Here is a 24402-nt window from a genome sequence, read left to right on the forward strand (position 1 = left end):
GGATGAAAAGGACCCCACGAGGGGGTTATCCCGGGAGCCCAACCATGCTGGGGACCTCCGGGAAACAGCATGGAACTGGGTGAAGAAGAGAGATGTACATCAATTCTCAAATTGTGAGCTGAAGGCAGGGGCAGAGGAGGAGGGCTTGTTAATCCCTCATCACCACGTTCATGGGCAGAGAAAGCCTTAGTGCCCAGAGAAACCCTTGAGCAAAGAGACACACGTGTTGGCAGTTGGAAATTGGGCTGGAATGCCCTGGAAAGGTCAAGCCATGGAGGCCCAGGCAGGAGAGCAGCTGCAGCTCCAACAGAGCCCAATAAACAGTATTAAATTAAATGAGGGAATGGGAATGAGTGAATGCCCTGTGAGTTTGGGACCATCCAACAATGCCACACCTAGCTAACTTATCTTTGTCAGTGCTGACTCCTAGAAGTCCCCATCTTTGGGCCCTTGCAGACGTCTTTCAGTCTCTTTGTGCCTCAATTTCCCCATTGTCAAAATGGTGATTATAGTGTTCACTTTATATGATGGTTAAGGACAATAGGAGATGCATTTCACTCATTCATGAGGGTGACCCATTCCTTTTTATCGTTAAACAACATTCCATTGTTGTTTGTTTATCCATTCATCAGTTGACAGACATGTGAGCTGTTTCCACCTTTTGGCTACAGTGAAGAGTGCTGCTGTGAACATTCATGTTGAAGTCTGGAGATGGATCTGTGTCGTCATTTCTGTTGGGTGGATTCCAAGAAGTGGAATTGCTGGGCCATGTGGTAAGGTTATGGTCGATATTCCAAGGAAATACCAGGCTGCTTCACAAAGGGTTGTGCCATTCCACATTCCCACCAGCAGCGTACGAGTGTTCCGATTTCTCTGCATCCTCACCAGCACTTATGATTGTCTGTCTCTTGGATCATGGCCATCTTCATGGTTTCGATTTGTATTTTCCTACTGAATTAATAATGCTGAGTATCTTTTCATGGTCTTACTGGCCATTTGGCTATGTTCTTTGGGAAAATGCCTATTCAAATCTTTTGCTCACTTTTCAATTGGATTGTCTTTTTCTCATGGAAGTTTTAAGCATTTTTACACATACTAGATACAGATTCCTTATCAGACATACGATTTGCAACGAACTTCTTCCCTCTATGAATTACCTTTTCATTTTATTTTTTTATTCTGTTGCATTTCTTTTTTTAATTGAGCTATCATTGACATAACATTATATTAGTTTCAGGCATACAATGGAATGGTTCGATGTTGATATACATTGCGAAATGATCATGACAGTAAGTTTAGCTAACATCCATCACCGTCTTTCTTGATAATATCATTTGTAGCATAAAGGTTCCAATTTTGATGAAGTCCAATTTGTCTATTTTTAATTTTATCTCTTGTGCTTTTAGCATCCTAAGAAACAACTGCCTTGTCCAGGGTTATAAAGACTTACTTCTATATTTTCTCCTAGGCATTTCATAATTTTGAATCTTAAATTTAGGTCTATGATCCATTTTGAGTTAAGTTTTATTCTTTTGCATGTATACATCTATTTGTCTGAAAAGACTACTTTCCCCATTTAGTTTCCTTGGCATCTTTTTCAGAAATAAATTGACCATCAATGTTTATTTCTGGGCTCTCGTTTCTATTCCATTGATCAATATTTGCATCCTTATGCCAGTACCATTTTTCTTATCTCTTTCCCTCCCCCCCTTTTTTTTACCCTTTGGCCACATCACACAGCACATGGGATCTTCATTTCCCAACCAGGGATTGAACCTCTGTTCCCTGCATTGGAAATACAGAGCCTTAACCAGTGAACCACCAGGAAAGGCCCCACCCTTCTTAAGTGGTGTCAAATCCTACCTCTAAACACTATTTTCCATGCCAGCATTTGAGCACTCAAATTAGACCATGAATGCCCCCACACAGGGGTATAAGTTATTGTCTTGGTAGTGAATCATGATCTAGCTTCTTAGATGCTGGGTGACTCTGGATCATTTACCTAACCTCTCTGAGACTGTGTTTCACGGAGCTTTATTTGTAAAAATAAGAATAGCGCCAGCTTCCTTCCTGCCTCTCATCCTTCTTCCTCTCTTCCCTCTCCCACCTTTGAAGGCACAGTCTCTGCCTCATTTACCACTGTATCAGCTCAGTGTCTGACACAGAGTAAACACCGAGGACTCTTTCACAGAATGAGCCAGTCCTCCCTCTTGCTGGGGAAGTGGGAGGACATGGTTTCCACTTTACTCACACCACTGGTTCTAAATAAACAAAGACTTGGTGGCAGCTGAGAGATCAGGTTTCCTGCTCCTGCTTTGTCTTGTTTGCAAGGCATTAACCTCCCTCACTCATGTCTCAGTCCTGGATGGAGGCTCAGAGCTGCCTGCCTCCTTCCCTCCAAGCTTAGAGCCTTCTCTCCTGGAGCAGAGGTTCTTAGACTTTCTGGGTTTCCAGCAGTCTGAGTGTTGCTACATTGTTTCACCAAAAGAAACCCCTCAACCTTCTGTTTATTAGTTATTTAGGTGCAAACTTAATGAGCATGTATGTCCTAACTACTTAGTAGCAATTTGAAAAAACAATTCATATAAGTTGATAGAAGAATAATATTTTTATTTCAGTGTTACATAAGCACAGTTGCTTACTATCGAAATGTATATGCCTGTTGGGCTCTGCACAGCTTCTGAAACCTCGGAATCAGTTTGGACTCTGGCAACCTCATTTCCTGTTCCACGTTGATTTTGGCCCAGACTTTGCTTTTTATCACAGCAACCACCAGAAACCCAGGGTCACAGAGATATGACATCATCGAAAGGAATGCAGTTTGCTCCAATGCTGGAACTGGGAATGACCTCAAGCTAGTAGTTTACATGACATTGGAGAGATGCCAAGTATTGCGAGGATGACCTAGACAATTAAAGATATCTTGCAAGATATCTTGCAGCATGGCTGAGAGGTGGCAGTGGCACCCAGGGTGCCCTGGCTCACAGTTTGGGAACTGCAGTCCCAGAGGAAAGAGTAGGGGAATTGGTTCTTGAGAATTTCCCTGGAATTTTAGCTCTGCTAGTGATTCCCTGTGTGATCCTGAGCCAGTACTACCCATCTGGACCTCAGTTACCCTCCTTCCCTGCAAAACCAGCTCCAGTATCTCATCATCATCACCATCATCCCCTCACTATCATGACCATCATCACCACCATCAATACCATTACTGCCATCATCACCACCATCACCACCATCATCACCATCATCATCACTACCATCACCATCCCCATCATCACCATCACCATCATCACCATCACCACCATCATCACCACCATCAATACCATCACTGCCATCATCACCACCATCATCACCATCACCATCACCATCACTACCATCACCATCCACATCACTGTCATCACCATCACCATCACCATCATCACCATCAACCATCACTGTCATCACCATCAACCATCACTGTCATCACCACCATCACCATCACTACCATCCCCATCCCCATCCCCATCACCATCATCACCATCACCATCATCACCATCAACCATCACTATCACCACCACCATCACCACCACCAATACCATCACTGCCATCATCACCACCATCACCACCATCATCACCATCACCATCACTACCATCACCATCCCCATCACTATCCCCATTAACACCCCCATCAACATCCCCATCACCATCACCACCATCACCATCATCAGTACAACCCTTGATGATGAGCTCTCAGTGTGCGTCAGGCAACTTCCTCCTCACGATCACTCTGAAGGAATCACTCTCATTGATTCTGTTTTACAGATGAGGAACTGAGGCTCCAGGGGTTTCAGGAACCCTGGCATCACAGCAGAATACTGTGGGAAACTTTTGTTTCCCTCTCCACTGCCTGCCTTGGAAACTCTTCTCTGCCTCGATAGGTAGGAAACACTTTAAGAAGAGGAATCAAAGTGACCCTACAACTTAAGACAAATCACATGTTACATACTGACACTCCAGAGGTGCAAACCCATCCATCAATATCCATATTGCCAGTTCCTGTGCTTTGAGGTGAAGTTCTCAGAGACCAGAGCCTATATGTGAACTGAAAATTAAACCCCATTCAGAGCAGATTAGCTAATAACTGGATACTAGTATGGGTGGTTCACCCTGTGTTCATCTGCAAAGACTAAACTGGTGTTTTTTTTCCTTTCATTTGATTACATTAAAAACCTTCAGGACAAAGTGAAAACTCTTCTGTGTAGTTACAAGTCAGTCATCCACCTTTATCTCTCATCACAATCTACACCTCATGCCCACCTCCCACTTTTTAATAAATGGATCTTCTTCCTTGTGAAATACCAACTGAGCCCAGGCTCTATTCCAGGCACTGTTCTAGGCACCAGGGATGTGGCAGGAAACAAAAAATGATGCAGGATCTGCCCTCACAGAGTCTGTAATCTAAGTGGGAGAGAAAGAGAGAGAGAGAAAAAGGAAGATTCCAGGAGGGACACTCATTGCTTAATATCGAGAGTAATTCACGTAATCTCACAAGTCACTCCAGCATCCTAACTGTGAAGAATTGCATGGAAAAGAAGCACAGGGGCACTGAGGTCTGACCATGTCCCCATGGGCTTTGCCCCAACCTTATCACTTTGCATAGTAATTGCCTTTTCAACTAGGCAGTGACACATGTCTTGACCATCCTTGCACCATCAGCACAGGGCTGGCACATAATAGGTGCTCAAAGAACACAGCACCAAGCGAGTAGATACTCAGTGCAGAGGCAACACAAAGGAGAAAAAAGAACTTCGCCGTCTTGCCCCTCCCCTTCCCACGCCCCTGTGAAATATCACTTTCCTGCATTTATCATTTGCACTGGCAAACTTACTTTCTCTTTTGAAGAACTAGTTTATGCTGCACTTACCATTACGCTTCTTTCTGCTCAGTTTATATCATGAGCATTTCTTCATGTAATACGTTCAGTCTGATGTGCCAGTTCCCATCCATCGATAGCATCTGGCTGGCGTGCTTTACTGGAAAAGACGCAAAAGGGAAGTCAGGCTGTGATTGATTAATGATGTCTGCCTTGGGCGGGGAAGTAGGGCATTTCGGGGTGGAGATATGCTTTTCGAGACAAGGCTAAGAGTTTAGCAAATAGGACCTCGTGCAGAAATGACGCAGAAGCAAGAGCAAAGGATAGAAACCGCTTCTCTGATGGTTTGGCATGCAATTCTGTCACATTCAGTGGTGGCCTCAGAGCTGAGGGGACTACGGCATTTACCTACCTCAACCCTGTCTCCAGTCAGGGACATTAACTCGCTGGCACCTCCAGCCTGCCCTCTGTCGGGCTATGCAGGCTGCCAAGGCCAGGACAGCACTCTGAAGCAGAGAATCATGGGCATTCATAGCAAGTAGATGTGAGTATGAGAGTGGACAGGACTTGGTGAGGTGCTGACAATTTCAGTTCACAGTGACCCTGCTCACTTTCTTATACTAAATCCCCAACAGCAAAGAAATTTTCCTGTAAAGGGATAGAATGTAAATATTTTGGGCTCTGCAAGCCATTCAGTCTCTGCTACAGCTGCTCAACTCTGCCCTTGTGGTGCAAAAAACAGCCAGAGATGATATGTAAACGAAGGAGCATGGATGTGTTCTAATAAAACTTTATTAACAAAAAGAAGTAGAGGGCCAGGTGTAGCTCACATAGTTGGACAGTTGATCCCTAAACTAAGGCTGGGATGGTGTCTGTTTATAACTTGGGCGCCAGTTTCAATCATGTGTGTGTGATTGCCAGGAGCAAAGAATCTTTCTTGGGCTCAGTACAAAAGAGGATAGTGCTCACTTAGTGATGTCTGTCTTGGCCCATTGTGGGATTCAAGAGAACACATACTGCACATTTTGCATCCCTGTCCTCAGGAAACCTCAGCAATCAGAAAGAGCTCAAGCAATGTGGCACAAATAGCCTCTATTATTATGGAAAGGGCTCATCTGGGAAGCCTGTTCTCTGTCTAGACAGGTGGCAAGCCTCTGGGACCTTCAGAATCTGTACCTTTGCAGAGACTGCTCCATCAGCCCTCTAGACCATGAAGAACTTGAACGTAGAAACCATGATTTCATTTCTCCAGGCTTAATAGAGGTTGGCATAGTGGTTAGTGAATGCCTCTGATATTAATAAATGAATGAATGAATTGGAGATTCAACAGAGGCGCCTACTGTGTTAACAGGTTAAACCACTGCATACCTACTATCACATCTCCAACACAAGAATCATATAAGCAGAAGTCATCAAATCTATTTTCCAGACTAAATGGCTTTCTGCATTATGACATCATCATACCACTTACATTCACAGACCAGACATTGTGCCATGCATTTTACTTACATCATTAAGTGAAACCTATGAGAGAAGAGATATCCTCAACTCTTATTCCTTTTTTAAAAATTGATTTATTTGTTCATTTATTTGGCTGCATTGGGTCTTAGTTGCGACTCACAGGCTGTCCCACGGCATGTGGGATCTTAGTTCCCCGACCAGGGACTGAACCCCCATTCCCTGTATTAGAAGGTGGATTCTTAACCTCTGGCCACCAGGGAAATCCCTTTAACTCTCGTTTTATAGATGGAGAAACCAAGGCTCCGATGGGAAAGGCTTGCCTGAGATGAAGCCATGAAATGTTGCTAAGCCAAAATATGGCAGCGCATCCAATTGTCTGCCTTTGAGGTTTGTGATCATGGCATTGAACCCAAGTGCTGCCTGCCTGCTGGGTCTCACATGCATCGATGGAGGGGGCTCTGCAGGAATGGCCCCGGCCCCAGTTTGGCCGGGATGGGTCACAGGCTTGAGCAGGATAGGGCAGCAGGGGCGGGCAAGTGTGGGCAGGGGCTGGCTGCCACCCTGACTGCCAGGGTCCCGCCCCCTGCCCCTCTGCAGCGGTGGGCTGGGAGCCCTGGTGAGCCTGTGCCCTGTGATTGGCGGCCTGCAGATGGCGGGGGTGCCTTGGAATTTATTATCCAAGCATGCCTTCCTGAGGGTGCCTCACTGCCTGACACTGCTTTATCGGAAAGCTGGGAATGGTTAGCCGAGCCCATCTGTTAACCAGAGTGGGGAGCTCGGTGGGTGGGAAGGTCTGCAGAGTCATTTAAAAGGAATTTCTCTGATGCAGAGGCCAGGGTGGAAGGTTATCTGCCTGTGGGCCTGTGGGCTGCCCGGTTTGGGGGTTTGGAGGCTTTAGGGAGTAGTGCGTCTGGGTTGGGTAAGGGGCTCTCCTTCCTCGTTCCCAGGCAAAAATTGCTGGGGTCCTTCCTCCTTCTGAGCAACAACTTTAACCTGTGAGACCTCATAGCTGAAACCCTCCACATTAGCATCGTCGGTGTCTCAGTGATGAATCTGGGACAGATGGGGATAAATGCGACAATCTGAATTAATACCGGGGTCGCTAATGAATCTGGGAGCTGGGAAATAATTAGGAGAAGTTACCGCTCCCGCCAGGGTGAGGCTGTGTTGGCTGCTTTCTCCTCTGCCCCCTCCCCCCGGCCAGGGTGCCCCAGAAGAGAGCCGTGCCGCCAGCCAGGGCACGTGGATCTCAAGACTTGACCTTGGGCTTGATTTCTGGTGTGTCTGTGACAGGCTGGTGAACGGCGGGAGGAGGGTAGCTCTCCCCGGGGCATCCCAAGTTCATCAGAGCTGGGACAGAGTGCTGCAGTGACAGCTGGGAGACCTGGGTTCAAGTGCGGACTCTTGGTGAGTGACCTTGGGGCAGATGGTTCCCCTCTTCTCAACAGAGGTAAATCATCATAGAGGGTGATGCAAACCGCTTGCTGGTCTGCACTGGACCCACACTAAGTGGTTCACTGGCAGCATCTCATTTAATCTGCCCCCACAGCTCTAGAACTCTGTTAGTCCTCACTCTTCCCAGGAAAACTGCATCTGTAACTTGTACCAGCATCTACAGTGGATAGTAGTGTTGGTTTCAAACCCAGAAATCCAGCTTAGAGGTCGGAGCCCCAGATCACACCACTTCACAGCCTTTGGCCATGAAGATCAGGATGATCTTTGATATTTCTTCCAATGCCTGACATTTCTTAGGCCTGTAGGACTCTAGGTGCTTGCAAATATCTGCTTTGCAATATGGAGAGAGAAAGAAAGAGAGAGTTGTATTTTCATAATTGACTGTCAAGACTGGGGCCCTTTTTCTATGTGATCAGATGCTTACTCCTTCTTTCTGAAACTTAGCACAATGGCAACTGAATGCTTGAGTATTTAATTTTTGAATGGCTATCTACCCTGCTAGGCTGGAGATTCCACGAAGATATCACCTATTTTGCTCACTGCTATATCCCAGCTACCGAGAAGAGTGGCAGGCACGTTACATTTTTTCGATGAGTATGAAATGAATGAATGAAGCTGGAAGGTCAGGCTCGACCCTTGTGAGCAGAAGCCCGCTGATGATGCTAACCCGTGGTAGCCAGTTCAACTCTCTAGAGCTGCTGCCTCCTGGTCAGGGAGCTCAGAAGCAGGCTTAGCATCCAGCATCCTTGCAAGAGCAGCGGGCGCTGACAGATGCTCCTCTGTGTGATGTGAGGGGCCGTGTCCAAGGCTGACTCCAGCCCCCACCTGTCCCCCTCATGGGAGCCGCGCTCACCGGAGCCGCTTCACATGGACATGCCTGAATGGCCACCAGGGCTGTCTGGGCATCGCATGACCACCACCCCCGGCTGCCAGGGGTCTGGAGGTGGCCAGGGGGATTCGGGGGTCACCTCCGCAGTTAAGTCGTATACCTGGCGGAGACCGTGTTTGTGGAGAACATTTCAAGGAACAAAGCGTTCTACATTTTTCTTTTTTTCCCCCTTTTCTTACTTCTCTTTTCTTGGCCGTCTGGACTCAGAATATTTCCATGTGGGGTGGCCAAGGTGAGAGGAGCTTTTGGGCAAGAGGAGGAGGAGGATCTGCTTTTTGACCCTCAGGGCAGGACTTCTCGTGGCTGAGAGCCAAGAGGCTGAACTGGGAGTTCCCGGGTTCAAACTGGTTTCTCCCCAACCAGGCATGGAGAATGACCTCGAGCTACTTAATCAACCCCTCTGAGCCTTACTTTCCTTGCCTGTTACGCGAAAGGCATGGCAGCACCAAGGTTATTTCAAGGATTCGAGAGAGAGTTCAGAGGAAATACTCAGTGCATCCTTCTCTCCCAGTTCAGTTAATGCAGCTAATAGAACAACAATAACCACCATAGAGTTAGCTGTGGAAACAATGAACTAGTCCTGAGGTTTCTTCTTGCCAAGGATGCATGCAAATCAGACAGGAGACAGTGGCGTTTTTGCCACTGGCTTTTCCAGACAAGGGAGCAAAGAGGGACGAGTTGAAGGAGATGCTCCTGGGTCTCTGCAATTATCCGTCTACTGCTTGAACCTAAAAGATTCCTAGAGGTCACAGAGTTTAAGCCCCTGGAGATGCTGAAGACCAGAGAGGGGAAGGGACATGCCCAAGGTCACATAGTAGCAGATGGGCAAAGACTGGACCAGTTCTTATCTTTCCTGAATTAATTAACTCAGTCTAGTTCTTCTGACATAATGTCAGCGTACGCTCTCAGCAGACATGAGTGACTGGCTGACCATGCTTGATGGAGACCAGGGGTAATGGTCACCACCTTCCACACACCCAGCATGTTTATAGGCAGGCAGGTGGCTCACCTTATCCTTGCAAGAGGTGAGCACTAGCATACGGATCAATAATTTCAAAGTGGGGTCTCCACAGGTGTGCTGCTTGACCCAGGGTGGTACGTAAGTGGCCAGTTGGGTCAGTGGACAGAGGTGAGTCCCCTGCACATCACATAGGGTCCTCCAGGCAGGAAAAGCACTCTCTCCTCCAGAGACCCCCAAGACCTTGTATTTTGGTGTCTAACAATGACTGACCTCAAGCAAGTGACTTCTGCTCTTTGGACCTTAGTGTTCTCATCTGTAAAATGGGAGAATCACAGTGTCTACCACACTGGTGGTCCTCTTTTGGATTAAATGAGTCCATTAATTTAAAGCTCTTAGAGCAGCCTCTGGCATGTGGTAATAAATGTGGTCCACTAAGTGGCCTAGATGTCACAACTCATGCAAGGGGGTGATGCCACTCCCTTCTGAGGCTAGCACTCAGGAATGAAAGGTGCATGACCCTTGGTCATGGACTCCATGGTCGTGTGGTCACTCTCAGGTCCAAGGGGTGAATGAGCACTGTGGTGACGTACTGTGCCCAGATCCAAAGGCAGGAACATGTCAGAGGCTCCTGCAAATATCTGCCCAGTGCCCACAGATAAGGACCAGTGGTATCCAAGCACCTGGGCTTGGGGCCACGAGCACGTGCTGACCCTTCTTTTCTCAGGCCCACTGGCAAATGGTCAGAGCTGTCTCTAGGTTCTCTCAGGACGTGGAGGCCAACTTCCTGCTTGTCAATAGAACTTTCCGGGAAAAGGGGGCTCGCCACCCCTTCCCCCCTGGGAGAAGCGTCTGCCCTGGAGGGGAGGACAGACATACCCGATTAGAATCCCATCACAGCCGCTGACCAGCTGTGTGACCTCAGGCAAGCCCCTTCACCTCTCTGAGCCTCAGTTGCCTCGTTCATCAAATGGGGCTTCCTTGAGAATTGAATGAGATGGGCTTCCTCCGAATGGGTCCTGCTTTGCTTAGAGCTGACGCCTTAGTGCCAAGCACGAAGCTTCACACCAAAGGAAGGCTTAACAAGCTAGTGGCAAATGGGTGCCTATTAATAGTATATGGATCAAGGGTTTAACAAAAAGCCCGCCACTGTTCTAAACCCTTCCCATATATCAGCTTATTTAAGTTTTACAGCAAGACATAGACTATCATGACCCCTGTCTCACAGGTGATCACACTGAGACTAGGCAAGAAGGAAAAAAAAATTGAATCACTTGTCCGAGTTCGCCCAACTGCTAAGTGGCCGAACCAGGACTTGAACCCAGACTATCTGAAACTAGAGCCTGAGCTTATAAACATCGGGTCTCAGCTGAAGAGGAAGCAGGGAAACAGAGGTCTGAGGGGAGTGCTGATTGCTCAGAGTGGCACACCCCTGAGGGGCCATCTTTATCTGCAAAGCCCTTGCTTTCATTAAAAGCAGAGAAAGCACCTGACTGTTGCTTTTGCTTCCCATCTGCGAGCAGCGAGCGGCGTCTCCAGCATTCAGGGATGCAGAGAGGGCCCCGACCACGGGGAATGGAGACACCCCAGTTGGTACCCAGGGAGTCGGCGACTCTCCAGGAGAAGCATCTGGCAGAGGCTCCCGCCAGTGGTTCTCTTGCTCAGGCCAGGCCTCTGCAGGTTGGCGTGGCCTATGTAGAATGTTTAAAAAAATATCTGAATTGGTTTCCAGAATTTAAAAAATGGGAGATTTCACATTAAAAAAAAAAAATCCAGATTCCTGGTGTAGAAAAGTGTTCTCCGTTTGGCTCTGTGCTGGCCGCGCTTTTTATTGTCTGTTTCTGGCCTGCCGCATGCCCCCCCGCCCCGCCTCCACCCCAGCGGCATCTGAGTTTGTGATCTCCTGGAGGCCAGGGCTGTGGGATGCTGGAGGCAGGGGCACGACCTCGCTGGCTGACGGCTCAGAGAGAGGCCCAGGCCTGGGAGGGCTTTCTCGTCCTCGCTCTAGATAGAGATGACTCAGGGGGCCAGTGTGGGTCTCGCGCAGAGCCAGCTCTCCTCCCCTGCTTTGTTTTTGTAAAGCAGAAATAGAAGTTTCCATAAGGTGGTGCAACTCCACCCAGGCCTGGCAGGCTTGGGGAGTCACTGCTGTTCGCGAGCGTCCAAGGGAGAGCTTTGGTTGGCAGCCTGCTATGGCTCCTGGGTTCACGGGCTGCACAGTGGGACAGCGTGTGCTTATCTGCAAACTGGCGCCCCCTCCCCGGAAGACAGGGACTCCCCACTGCGTCCTCACTGGGGGGAGATCAAGGTCAAGGCACCACGAGGTGGGGGGGGGGGCAGGAGACCCAGAGACCTAGTCCAGGTTCTATAAGCCGTCTACGCATCCCTCTATCCATCCATCCATTCATCCTTCTTCCCTTCCTTCCTTCCTCTACCCACCCATTCGAGGACTGTTTATTGAGAACCTGTTGTATTCTAGACTTCCCATGCTATGCTCCAAAGATATAGAAATAGATAAAACACAAAAACTGCTCTGTCCCCACAAAGCCTACAGTCACTTCGGAGAGACAGGCATCAAAAAAGTAGTGACAGACAAAGGGTAGGAAAAGGGTCCCTGGATAGATCTAGTTTGGCTCATCCCAGAACGGGACACCTTGCGGCCCTTTAAAGGAGGTCGATGCCTACATGGTGACACAGAGCATCCTCTAGGTGAGAAACTCCAGGGCTCAGATAATGATTACGGTGTGTCCATCCATAAAGGACGGAGTCCTTGGCTGGGCTTCCATGGACTCGTACTTGCCAAAAGGATCTCTGAGAGAATCCACGAGGAGTCGGGAACAACGGCTGCCTCAGGGATAAAGCTAGGTGCTAGGGTACAAGGAGGTGAGAGAGCTTTTGTGCTGTGTAAACATTTTCTTCTCTGAACGTGTAGCTTTTTTTTTTCCTTTTCACTAAAAATGGCTGGGAAATGTAAGGTGGATGGATGGATAGATTGATAGATGCATGAGAGGAGAGAGAGGGAAGAAGAATGGGAAGAAAGAAGGGGAGGAGGAAGAAAGGGCACCAGGAGAAAAGAAAAACCCTTCACAAGGTTGGTAGTTTGATACAGAGTTGGACAGGAAATCCACGCTGCCACCAGGCGTTCCGAGAAAGCTTCCCTGCCGATGGGGTGCTCGGCCCAGCAAACTATGGATGGATAGGAGTTGCCTAATGATGGGTACTTCCCTGGTGGCTCAGTTGGTAAAGAATCCGCCTGCAATGCGGGAGACCTGGGTTCGATCCCTGGGTTGGGAAGATCCCCTGCAGAAGGGAACAGCTGCCCACTCCTGTATTCTGGCCTGGAGAATTCCACGGACTGTACAGTCCATGGGGTCGCAAAGAGTCGGACACGACTGAGCGACTTTCACTTTCACTTTCTAAAGATAGGTACAGAGATGGGCAAAGACCTCTCACCACTGAAAGAAGCAGTAGGTCCTCAGGCCCATCCTCTCCCTACTGCCGGACCTCAAGTGCTGCGTCTGCAAAGAAAAGAAGACGCCTCTCAGTCAAGGTCTGGGAGATTCTAGGAATCAACAGAGGCACATGTGAATCCAGGCTGTCTTACCTTCTACAGGCGGTAACCTGCCTCCCCGGGGCCCCCTCCCTGCCTCCTCCTATTCCAGTAGATAGAACTGGCCAGCACTGGGACAAGCAAGAAAAAGAAAGTCTGCCTGTGTATCAAACTTTGAGGTCTCTAAACTCTCAAGATGCTCTTTGTATCTTTCTAGGGGGTGGGTGATCCCTTGCCCCGGCCCCCGCCACTCCCCACCCTCCTACCCCCCCGCCAACCCAGTGAATTACAGAGGCCAAGAAGGTTAGTTTATCTGAGTGGATGGATGTTGGCTGCTCCTTGTACGGGCGTATGATGATAGTAACAGCACACATTTCATGAAAGTCAGGCACTTAAGCACACAAGAGCCCACTGTGTCCCCCAAGCAAGTCCAAGAGATCGGTAGCCACGTGGCTATTGATCCCTGTTCACGAGATGACAATCCTGGGGCTCAGAGAAGCTTAGTTATTTGTTCCAGGCTGCAGAGGGAGTCTGAATCCAGGTTATGTTGACCCCAGAGTTTGTTCCCTTAACCGCCAACCTGCATTGCTGCCCATCCATTAGGGGGTCCTTCCTCCCCAGGCCTCAAGGCCAGGGAGGGCTGCCTGGAAGAGGTGCCATTTAGGTGGCATCTGGGGGGACTAGAGGGCTCTAACCCATTCCCTACACTCTAAGAGAATCAGTCCTCTTCCACAAGGAGATTTCCTTAGGAATAAAGGGCCCCGGAGACATTAAAAGGAAAACTCATAAAAAATTCATCTCTGAGTAGTAATTGCATCATAAAAAGTATTGAGTTAGAGTGCAAATGCAAATCGAGCTGTGTGAATTAATGATGTAAACAGTTGGAATGAGGGCGTGCATCCACAGACTGCCCTGCTCCAGGCTCCTCCATGGGCCAGGCAAAGCCGGCGGGGGGAGTATGCCCTGAGGTGTGAAGGACATTTTCAGACCACCAGTGACCACTGTCTCATACTCTGAATCATTCTTTAGCACCTCCTGGAGATGTGGGTATGCGCTCTGTGTCCCTCAATCAGCACGTTCTGAGCACCTACTGTGTGCAGGCATGGAGCAACGTTCCCCCCTTCCCGCCCTCTCCCAGGTCACCCCACATGAACTTGACTATCCTGAAAGATGAAGACAGATGTTTATGAACTTTGGGTCCACATCGCCATTCACAATTTTCTTGGTTTGTTGCGGGGGAGAGGGGAGGTACATGCAACAAGCATATATTGAGCACCCACTGCATACAGCATGGCCCCTGACCTCAACTCTCAGAGTCGGTCATGGGAGGTCGGCAGGGACCCAAGACAAGACTGGAGGGATGGGGAGCCGCTCCAGGCAGAGGCAGGCTGGATTCCACCCAGTCTGGAAACCACATGTAGTTGGAAATGGCTGGCAAGTGGGGGCTGAGTGTGGTGGCGATGAGCCCCAGGGGTTAGAACATACTGGAGGGCCTTCTGTGTCTCCCCAAGGAGCTGGGACTTGATTCCCACTTGGAGGAAACACAGCCTTCACTATCTCCCCCCAAAACTCTGGTTCTTGGACATGCAAGAGGTGGAACCTGCAGTCTGTGGGTCTCATTGAAGTCCAGACGGGATAACCAGTCCATAACCTTCCTGTGGTTTTTAAAACTGTGTTTCATGGCACATCGAGGTTCTGGAAGATCCGTGGTGGGGAGTAAGTGTGAGGTTTAGGCAGGCAATGTTCTGGAACCTCCCCCTGCTTAAGCCAGATCAGCCCCACCGGTGTCATGTGTTTTGTGGTTTGAAATTCCGCAGAAGATTTCATGGAGAAAGGGATTCTGTTGCTTAAATAAGACTGACTCCCACTTCAAGCAGAGCAAAGTCCAGATTCTTCCCCAAGCTTTCATGATCCAGACCAAACCCATGACTCCAGGCTCAGCTCAACCATTTCCTGCCCCTGCCTCTCACCGCCCTGCACCCCAGCCTCCGGCTATGCCTGTACAGAAACTTACTGCTCCTCTGTGACGCCATCCCCCTTCTCAACCTGACCTTTTCCCGAGGCCGATTTCAAATCCTTCCTCCTCCAGGAAGCCCACTCTGACCCTTTCAAGTGTCTCTAACCCACCCAGAGTCAGAGCCTCTTTCAACTGACTGCGATGTCCATGAGGGCAGAATCGTTGACCCAGTCATCAGTGGGGTCCGGTACCACACTGGGCTTTTGGCAGATCCCCAGAAATGTGAGCAAATGGGTACCAGGAGAGGGCGGGAAAGGGGTGAGTTTGGGAAGTATGCAAATTCAAGGATGTAGGGACAGATGAATGGATGGGAGGCGGGGGGGCAGGGGTGAAGGGAGGAAACAAGGAAAGACGGACAGGCGTCTGGAGGGACGGGAGGGAGGCAGGAACAAGGGAAAGACCGCAGGACGGACGGTGGGCGGGAGCCCATGTGTGCAGCGGGGGCAGCCCCAGGTTCCACTCTCCCAAGAGGCCACGGCGCCCAGCCTCCCCCGCGACCCCTCGGCCCTCACCGCCCGCCCCCCACCCCGCCTCCATCATACAGCCAGCCCCTGACATGCCCTCGCCCGCACGGTGATTACTCCTTGAGCAGCCTCCCGTATCCTGTTCCTGCTCTTCCTACAAGCAGAGAAGCAGAAAAATCCATCCTGATGAGGAGGAAGCCGCCCGCCCCCGGCCCCCCTCCGCCCCCATCTCTGCAGCCTGTAACTCTCGAGCAGTCAGGCAGAAACAGGCAGTCAATTTTTTCCAGGGTCGAGCGCCGGCTGTAAGGCAGAGCCCTGCAGGGTGACAGGGGAGGCGCAGGGGGTGGGGGTGGGTTGGGGGGGTGGGCAGCGCTTGGATGGCACGACCGTTTCTCCTCCATCCTGGGGGCAGCGCTTCCTGCCCTGCTCGCCCCAGATGCGGCCAGCTGTGTGATTCAGGGTTCATACCACCTCCCTGACGCCCCCCCCACCACAGTGCAACCATCTCACCTAAGACCCCAGCCCGGTGAGACATCATGGGCAGGGTAGAATTCCCTCCCGGAGTCCATCACCCCTTCTCCCCTGGCCTGGCTTCCTGCTCGCATGCAAGGCAGACTCCTGTCCCCACCTGCCTCTGCCCCTCGGTGCCTTCACGTTGGGCTCCCTGGCAGAGGAAAAGGCGAGCGGTGTGCTTGGACCCACCCCGGTATCAAGTGGTGCTCTGCTGCGGTGGCCCCTGAGATGTCTCTCCCACTGCTGACAGGGCAGGTAGTGCCCAGCTGAGCCCCTGACCCCAGCAACTGCCCTTTGCTGGAGCAAGAGCTGCCTTGTCCAAGGTCAAGCCTCCTTCCAGTGTCTGCTCAGTGATGGGGGTGCAAGGGCTTGGCCTCCTTGCCTCTGGACAGGATGACTTGAAGAAACTTCTCAGCTCTGGAGTGCCCATGGGATCAGCTGAGACCCTGGGGGAGCCTGAATTGCACCCCAACTTCTCTCTGCCTCGCTCTGCTTGTTTGCCTTCCCCCAAAGGTGTTGATCCTGAGGGTCTCCCCGATTGCATCCTAATAAACCCCGGGCATGCAAAGTCCCAGAGTCCCAGGGTCTGTGTCTGGAGGAGCCAACCTCCCACATTCACCTAGTTAATCTCGGCAGCATCTCTGCCTGGCACAGCCCTGATTCACGGATCAGGAGCCCGAGGCTCAGAGAGGCTCCCTGTCTGGTCCTGGATGCCCTGAGCGGGTCTGGGCTGCGATTCCTCTGCAGGGGGTCAGGACGCTGACTCCTGCTGTCTCTGCCCTTCAGAGACAACCTGAAGGAGACTCACCATTGCTTTCAGACTTCAGGGAGCCAGGGCTCCCTGCCTCAGCTGCCAGGGCATCTTTCAGACATCAGGGAGCCGCCCCCCCCCCCCGCCCCCCCAAAGACCAGGGCTTCCTGCCTCAGCTGCCAGGGCACCCAGGTGGAGACATAACAGCCTTTGCCCCAGGATCAGGCTCGCTTGTTTTCAACTCTAGATATTGTCGTTCTCCACCTGCTACCCTCACCAGGGTCCAGGTGCCCGAGGCAGAACATGTGAAACAACTGGAAGGACCAGATGCATCAGGCCTCAGTCCTGGGCTCCTGGTGGAATGGGCCACCTTGTGCTTCTCTGAGCCTCCACGTCCTCATATTTCAAGTGGGCTGCTGTGAGGACGGTGTGGGACAGTATATACCAAAGACTCAGCCCCCAGCCTGGGTCACAGCAACCGCTGAGTTATCATTTCCTCTCTTTATCACTTGTGAGACTATCTAGTCGGCTGAAGATCCACGCTGAGCCCCGTGTCAAGCATGTGAATCGCAGCATCTCATTGAATCCTGGCAACACCTCTGTGCAGCGGGTACCACTGTCATCCCCACTTCACAGGTGGGAACACGGAGGCTTAGAGGGCGGTTGAGAGTCCAGGGTTCTCAGGTGATGAACTGGAGTGGCTGAGACTTGAACCCTGTTCCCCCACCCCACTGTCCAGCTCCAAAGCCCACCTTCTTCACCACCTGGACTCCCCTCTCCTCCTGCTGGGAGCCTCTTGGACCCCCAGCCCTTCCACACGCGTCCCCCCATCCCAGCGGGGTCGCTGCGATCTGGAACCTTGTCCCCGGGTGTCCTGCTAAGAAAATCAATGGAAATCATGTGTTGTGCATATCGGGTTGCTCACACCTTCGCCCCCTCTGGCTTCCATGCTGAAACTGACCCTCCAAAAACAGGAAAACCCTGTCCCTGGGCTGGAGCTCAAGTTCTCACAGGGCCTCTGTCGCCAGGAAAGCCGCCCGCATCCTCTTGCAGCTCTAATGCCTTCCAGCCGCGCGGAGGAGAGCACTGGCCGGCACTGGCGGCGGCCGTAAATCCGTAATTGAACAACGTCTGGGACTACCAGTCTCCATAAAGAGGAACCAGAAGAATGTGGTAAAACCGTTCACAAGGCCACGGGGACTTCTGCTGTGGCTGGGCCGGGGGGTCCCCTGCCGCTCCACGTGGGCCCCTTTCCGTGGCCGCCCCGAGCCAGCTCCCGTGCAGGAAGAACTCGGGACTAGGGGTCGCTCAGCCAGCCCTGGGTTCAGATCCGGCTCTGTCTGCCGGGGGGCCTTGAGATGCCCTGAAACCTCTTCTTGCCTTGGTTTCTGCCTTCGAACTGAGCATCTTGCTCCCAAGGTAGCATTTTTGTGACAGTTCCGTGAGATGAAGTCTCCTCTAGTACAGATGGAGCAATTCTAACTATGGTTAGGAGCTTTGGAGACATTGGGGGATTAACTGCCGACAGAGGGAGGAGACAGGATGGGGGCAACGGGGGCGACCAGGGACACGCAGATCAAACCTCCGAGGGGGTCGCCATGCATCTCCTCCCGATTCCATTCGGGCGGCGTATTTGGGTCTCTGGCCAGCTTAAAAAGAGGCTACGGGATTTACCAAGTAGATTACCTGGCACTTAGCTAATGAAATAACACCCTCCCCCCACCCCACCCCCCACCTCCCGCCAGGATATCGATCAGCCACTGGCAACCGTGGAGCTTACAGCAGCCTCCGGACAGTTTAAAAAGAAAATCAACCATTAATAAAATTGAATGGGGGCAGGGGGAAGGGAAAGAGGATGAGGGGGGAGCTGGAGGGAGGGGGGCTGGGAAAAAATCTAACACTCAAGGAAGAAAACTGGGAGAAAAAGTGCCCTGAGATTCAAAACCCGCATCGCAGAGGCACACGGGATCCTTCCACGAGACAAGGCCAGCCATATGCGTCTGCTGAATTAAAAGTGAGGGGCGGACGTTTGCATGACACGAAGGACATAGGTCACAAATGCAGGGTAGCCCCTCAGGGTGGGTTTTTTTTTTGGTCCCACATATGCTTTATTTAAAAGGAATTTGCTGCAATATGTTTAAATGGGAGCTTTCATATAAAAGTCTAGGTTTCTGGAATTTCTTGGAAAATGGGAACATGTAGTAACGCTGAGCTTGCACTCCTGCAAGGCAGCAGCCAGGCAGAGTGATAGCAGCTGTCCCCGCAGTTGGGACACGGGGAGCTCAGCTTGCTCGGCCCCTGTTAGACCCCTGCACTCTTTCCTGTGAGCTGCAGGGGGCTGGCAGGTTTGAAACCCTGAGCCAAAGTCAGAACCGAAGGATATCAAAAATACAAATGTGTAGGACTTCCCTAGCAGTTCAGTGGTGAAGACTCTGTGTTTCCAACGCAGGAGGGGCAGGTTCGATCCCTGATAGGGAATTAAGATCCCATGTGCCACTTGGCACAGCCAAAAAAATATTTTTAAATACATATATATGCGTGGATGGGGCTGGGTGTGTGTGTGAGGTCTACACCCTGGGTAGGTCCATGCCAAATACTAACACAAGTGCCTTTCCTTAAACAGGACTTGATCGTCTCATCCTTTTGTACTTACTATCCTCATCAATAGAAAACAATAGACTCAGCTTTAAGGGGAAAAAAATCAATATATGCAGAGATGAGTGCTCTGTTTGCTTGCAATGATGGCCATCGTTATCAAGAAGGAACAAACAGCAAAATGCCAAACTGTGGTCTTCCCCAAACAGGGGAGCTAGGGGCAACTGGAATCACCATCTCTCTATCTTTTCCACGACACATCCCTCTCTTAATTCTACTCAGGCAACTACAGACCAGGTATGCATAAATTTAAAAGCAAATCGTGGTTCACTCACCTTAACAGAGATGCGATTCTATGGGAAGAAGTCCTGTTGGAGGCGGGGCCTGGAGCCTGGTGGGAGGGCTTTGTTGGGCATTTCTGAGCCCTTTTCTCCAGGATCTGGAACCTGGCACAGAAGCAAAGGCTGTCAGATGGCTGAGGCATGTGGTTTCGGCCTCAGACCACAGAGCCCCATCTACAAAGGCAGAGGAACAAAGCAAATTCCTCAGAGGAGGGAAAAGGGGAAGCTAGCCTTTTTTTTTTAAGATCCTAAGTGGCAGGCCCACAGATTGACACGTTTTCACATATGTGTGTTAACTAAAAAGCCGAGGGGTTGATAAACTGGGCTCCCAACTCCACCATGTCCTCCTAGCTGTGCGGCCTCATGCAGGCCACTTAACCTCTCTGAGCCTCATTCTTTCAATAAAATAGGGATCAAACAGACCTCGTAGGGTTGTAGGGTGGATTAAGTAAGGGAAGAAAACCATATAAAGAGCAGTAGACAGTCAAAAATAATTATAGGTTATCAGCGAGCACGTATGCCTTTATGTTATACTATCGATGTTATTTAAAAAAAACACCTACTGTGTGCCTGCCAGTGATGGGAAATTCTCCCTCACATCCAGTCAGCCTCCCTTGATAACCCAGTCTGAGGCCATTTTGCCCCACTCTAAGAAGAGGAAACTGAGCCTTGGTGAGGGAGGGTGATCCATCAGGGATGACCGTCCCCACGGAGATCAGGTCTATGTGACTCACAGAGGGCTCACTGGCTCTGACTACCGCCCCCTACCCCTAGGAGCATCTGGTCTATGCAGCTTTTAAATGGAGGTCATCCGGAACGTCTTCAGTGTGCCTGTGTAAAACAAGAGCTGGAATTCCTGAAACAGACCGGATTCAAGCGACTTCCCCCATCATCACTCTATAGCTCAGGCCAGCGCCTTCCCCTCCAAGCCTCAGTTTTATGGTCTGTCCAATGGGCATGCCCTTGGGATCCTCATGAGATTTCATTAAGACGGTTAATGCGTGTAAGGACCTCACGGAACAGAGGGAGGGACAGACCGTGGTGTGACTATCCCCATTTTACAGATAAATAGAGTTGGGCCCTGGGCCATCCTCACTCCCTCACTCACCCATCCATTCAGTCATTCATTCCCTCCTTCATCCCTTAGCTTATTGACCGGAGAAGCACACCCCTCTACTCAGGTCTCCGGGGGTGTCAGCACCCCTGAAATGCATGTGGGGGAGAGGGAGACAGGGAGCAGGTCTCCCCACTCCCCAGGCCTCCTTGTCTCTCCCTGCCGAGGAGGCAGCTGCAGCCAGACATTTGGAAACCATTACGAACATCCCCGTCTGACTCTTCTGTTCCCCTCTGTGCGTAGCTTAAAGCAACAGATTCCAAGGAATTTTGGCTGCGTTCCTTGGCAGAGGGAGACCCAGGAGGAATGGTGGAGAGAGCTGTCTTCTCTCCGCCCCGTCCACACATGGTCCTCTTCACTCAGGGTCTGAGGCAGCGCGCAGCAGACCCAGAGTGGGGCGGGCAGGAGCCGACGCCGGGAGGAGGACTCGGTTCTCTGCCCAGACTCGGCCAGGTCCTGGTGGAGCCCCCGCTCTGAGCCTCAGTTTCCCCATCTGTACACGGAAGTCATCCCAGCATGAAGACTCCCTATTCTTACTGCGACGAACTCACCATTTGATGTCAATTAAATGCCCGACGCATAGTAGGTGATGGAGAAATTCTATGTCTCTCCTGTTCCCATTTCAAGGTTGCTTGTTGATGTGACTAAGAAAACTGGAAGGTGGCTTTAAGTGAGAGCCTGGTGCAGCAGTGAGGTCCCCAGACTGCTGGATGCCCTTGACAAAGCCACTTCCCCTTCCTCTGCCACCGTCTCCCCAGTCTTCCAGATCTGGCACCCTGACTTTCCCAGGTGGGCACCCTGCCCGCCTCGGGGCTCCCAGCACAATCCTCGCCCGGGTGGCCCTCCAAAGCCCCTCGTCTTCCTCTCTCCCAGACCTCCTGCCATCATTTTCTCTCATTTCTTCCTGTTTCCTTGTCCTCTCTCCTCTGCTCCTTTGGTTACATCTTCTCATGAGTTTCCTTTGCTCCTCTCTCTCTCCGTCCTCTCCCCTCAATCCCCGTGTGTTTTTGTCTCTCTGTCTCCGTGAATGTCTCTCTCTGCCTGCCCCTCTTTCCTATTTGTGCTTTTCTCTCTCTCCCCCCGTCTCCTTCTCTCTCCCTGTCTCTCTGTCTCCACCCTCTACCCCATCACTTTGTTCCCTGCCCCTCCACACCTCTCTGCCTCTCCCCCCCACACCGCCTCCTGTCTACTTCCATCCATTTCATCCACAGAAGCCCATTCATCCCAGAAGCCGCCAGGACTCTGTTGGGAGCCACAGCGTTCCCTGATGGGGCTCCCATGAGTGATTTCTCTCCCCGCTGAGTCACTGAGCTCTATCAGACTGCTTTCTGCAGGGCTGCACTGTCTAGTCCCTGTCTGCCCCCTGCAGCTTCTCCCTGAGCCCTCTGCTCTGAGAATGGACCTTCTATAGGCATCATCACCAGCTCACTCCGCCCTGGCTTCTAGTCCCGAAGGGGTTCAGGGTGCAGAAGGCAAGGTCGGCTGGAGACTTTGTGGTCTTGACTCCACCCCAGGGTCCAGGTCCTGGGTGGCGGCCAGCTCCCGCAGCCACACCTGTCTCCAGGTCCCAGGAGCTCCCCCTTCTCTCTTCCAGGCCTGGGGTGCTGACGGCTCCCCACAGTTGCCAGCCCAGAGGTGCTGCACCTTCTCTTTGGCTTCCCTAACCCTGGCCACTCTCAGATCACTCTTGCCTTCATCACACGTTCCCTTGGTCACCCCAGGTTGAACTGTCACTTGTGTCATGACGCGACCGAGATGGATGCAAATTTCCCCCTTCTGCCAAACCCCTCCTGCCGTCTTCTCCCCCTCTTCTCTCCTTTGACACCCCTCCACCCCTCTGCTCTCACCCACCCTCCTGCACAAGGCCCAGATCCGCTCCCCAGACATACGGGGAGCTCCGCAAGGGGCAAAGCTTGTCTAGACCTCCAGGGCACCCCTGCCCAGGGCCCTGCATCTAGGCAGCTCTCAGAGGCTAAGTATCGCCGAATGAATCCGGGCAGTGGAGGGGCAAGACTGTGGCCAGCACGCCAGCAAGTGAGGTGTGTCTGCAGCACTGCGTGGAAAGCTCAGAGGCGTCCACTCTGGGGTTGTCCCTCCCCTTCCCAGGCGTCCTGTCAGAGCCCCTGTAGCCCTGCAGTGGAGAGGAGGGTCCCCAACAATGGGATGTGGCCATGCTCCAGCACCCCCAATTCCACAGCACCTCTCTGCACGCCCTGAGCTCACGGATGGGAGGGCTCCCCTGCTCCTGGCGCCCGTTCAAGCTGCCTGGTGAACTAAATTGATTTTTTATCGTTGCTCTGGAGCGAGCTTAATGAATCTGTTAGTGACGGCTGCCTGCCCCAAATGCCTCCCAATGCCTGAGCCTCCAGAACCACTCTTCCTACGAAAGAAAAGGCGTTATTTAAGGTTCAGCCTCCACCCCTGAGAGCATCTGGGCATCAACTGTGCCATGCCTCATCCTTCCTGGATGTTTCCCATCATGGGGTGAGGCTCTAACGTGGGTTAGGAATGGAAAGGCAATTGCAGAGGTTAGTACACGTGTGCCTTGGGACCAATGGTCCATCTGTACATCCATCCATCCATTCATCTATCCACTTATTCACATGTTTATCCACCCATCCACCCAACCATGCATCCACCCACCCAGCCATCTGTTTATCTACTCAACCATCCATTCATGCGTCCATGCTTCCATCCATTCACCTATCCTGCAGTCCATCCAACCATTCCTTCATCTATCCATACATTCATCCACCTACTCATCCAACCATCCATCCATCCATACATACATCCTTCCATGAATTAATCCACCCATTCATCTGTCCACGTGTCCACTCACTCATCCATCTATTCACCCATCCACCTTTCATCCACCCCTCCATGTGTTTACCTAACTATCCATCCACTTGGGCATCCACTCATCCATCTATCTTTCAATCCATTCACCCATTCCTTCTTCCAACCATACGTCTATTCATTCATTCATCAAACCACCTGTACATCCACTCATCCATCCCTCCTTCCATTCATCTATCCCTCCATTCATCATCCATCCATAAACCATCCATCTCTCCACTGTTTCATTTACTTCTTCATTCGTTTGACTTTATGCATACATATTATGAAACCCAATGTCCTTACGGTGGTCTGCAGGATAACACAGAACTGCCCTCAAGCTGTCTCCCTCTACTCTCCTCTCTTCCCCGACTCCAATCTCTCTGACACTGCTGCTGCAGGCCCTATGTATCTGCTCTCCTCTCTACCAGAAACTGTGTTTCCTGGACACCCGCATGGCTTAGCCCCTCCCTCAGCTAGGCCTCTGCTCAAACTTTATCACTCAGTATGTCACTCTTTATCGTTTGTGCCACGTGTGCTCTTGGTTTTTGACTGTGCAGCTGTTTTCTCCACTTCCTGCATGCTGTTGCTTTGCATTAAAGTAGTG

General features: G+C 51.1%; 1 protein-coding gene across 8 annotated transcripts in view; it reads right to left on the reverse strand.

Annotated features, from left to right (window-relative positions):
- The window catches only part of LOC145525154 (uncharacterized), a 371065-nt gene that overhangs the window by 135142 nt on the left and 211521 nt on the right, over positions 1 to 24402 (reverse strand). For 6 of the 8 annotated variants that reach the window (XR_014068052.1, XR_014068040.1, XR_014068048.1 and 3 more), the window contains 3 exons: positions 19841 to 19951; positions 13069 to 13133; positions 4904 to 5012 (listed from right to left, as the gene is read on the reverse strand). Coding sequence is in view for 3 of the 8 variants with exons in the window: in XM_081538007.1 (XP_081394133.1) it covers positions 13121 to 13133; positions 19841 to 19951 (124 nt within the window). In the remaining 5 variants the exon portion in view is untranslated. Of the gene's footprint in view, positions 1 to 2589; positions 4438 to 4903; positions 5013 to 13068; positions 13134 to 19840; positions 19952 to 24402 lie in introns of those variants that run through there. The other 2 variants (XR_014068053.1, XR_014068051.1) reach the window with 2 other exon arrangements.

This window comes from Giraffa tippelskirchi, chromosome 11, assembly GCF_054371585.1.
Source record: "Giraffa tippelskirchi isolate mGirTip1 chromosome 11, T2T-mGirTip1v1.2.pri, whole genome shotgun sequence".
In the NCBI taxonomy this organism is placed as follows: domain Eukaryota; kingdom Metazoa; phylum Chordata; class Mammalia; order Artiodactyla; family Giraffidae; genus Giraffa; species Giraffa tippelskirchi.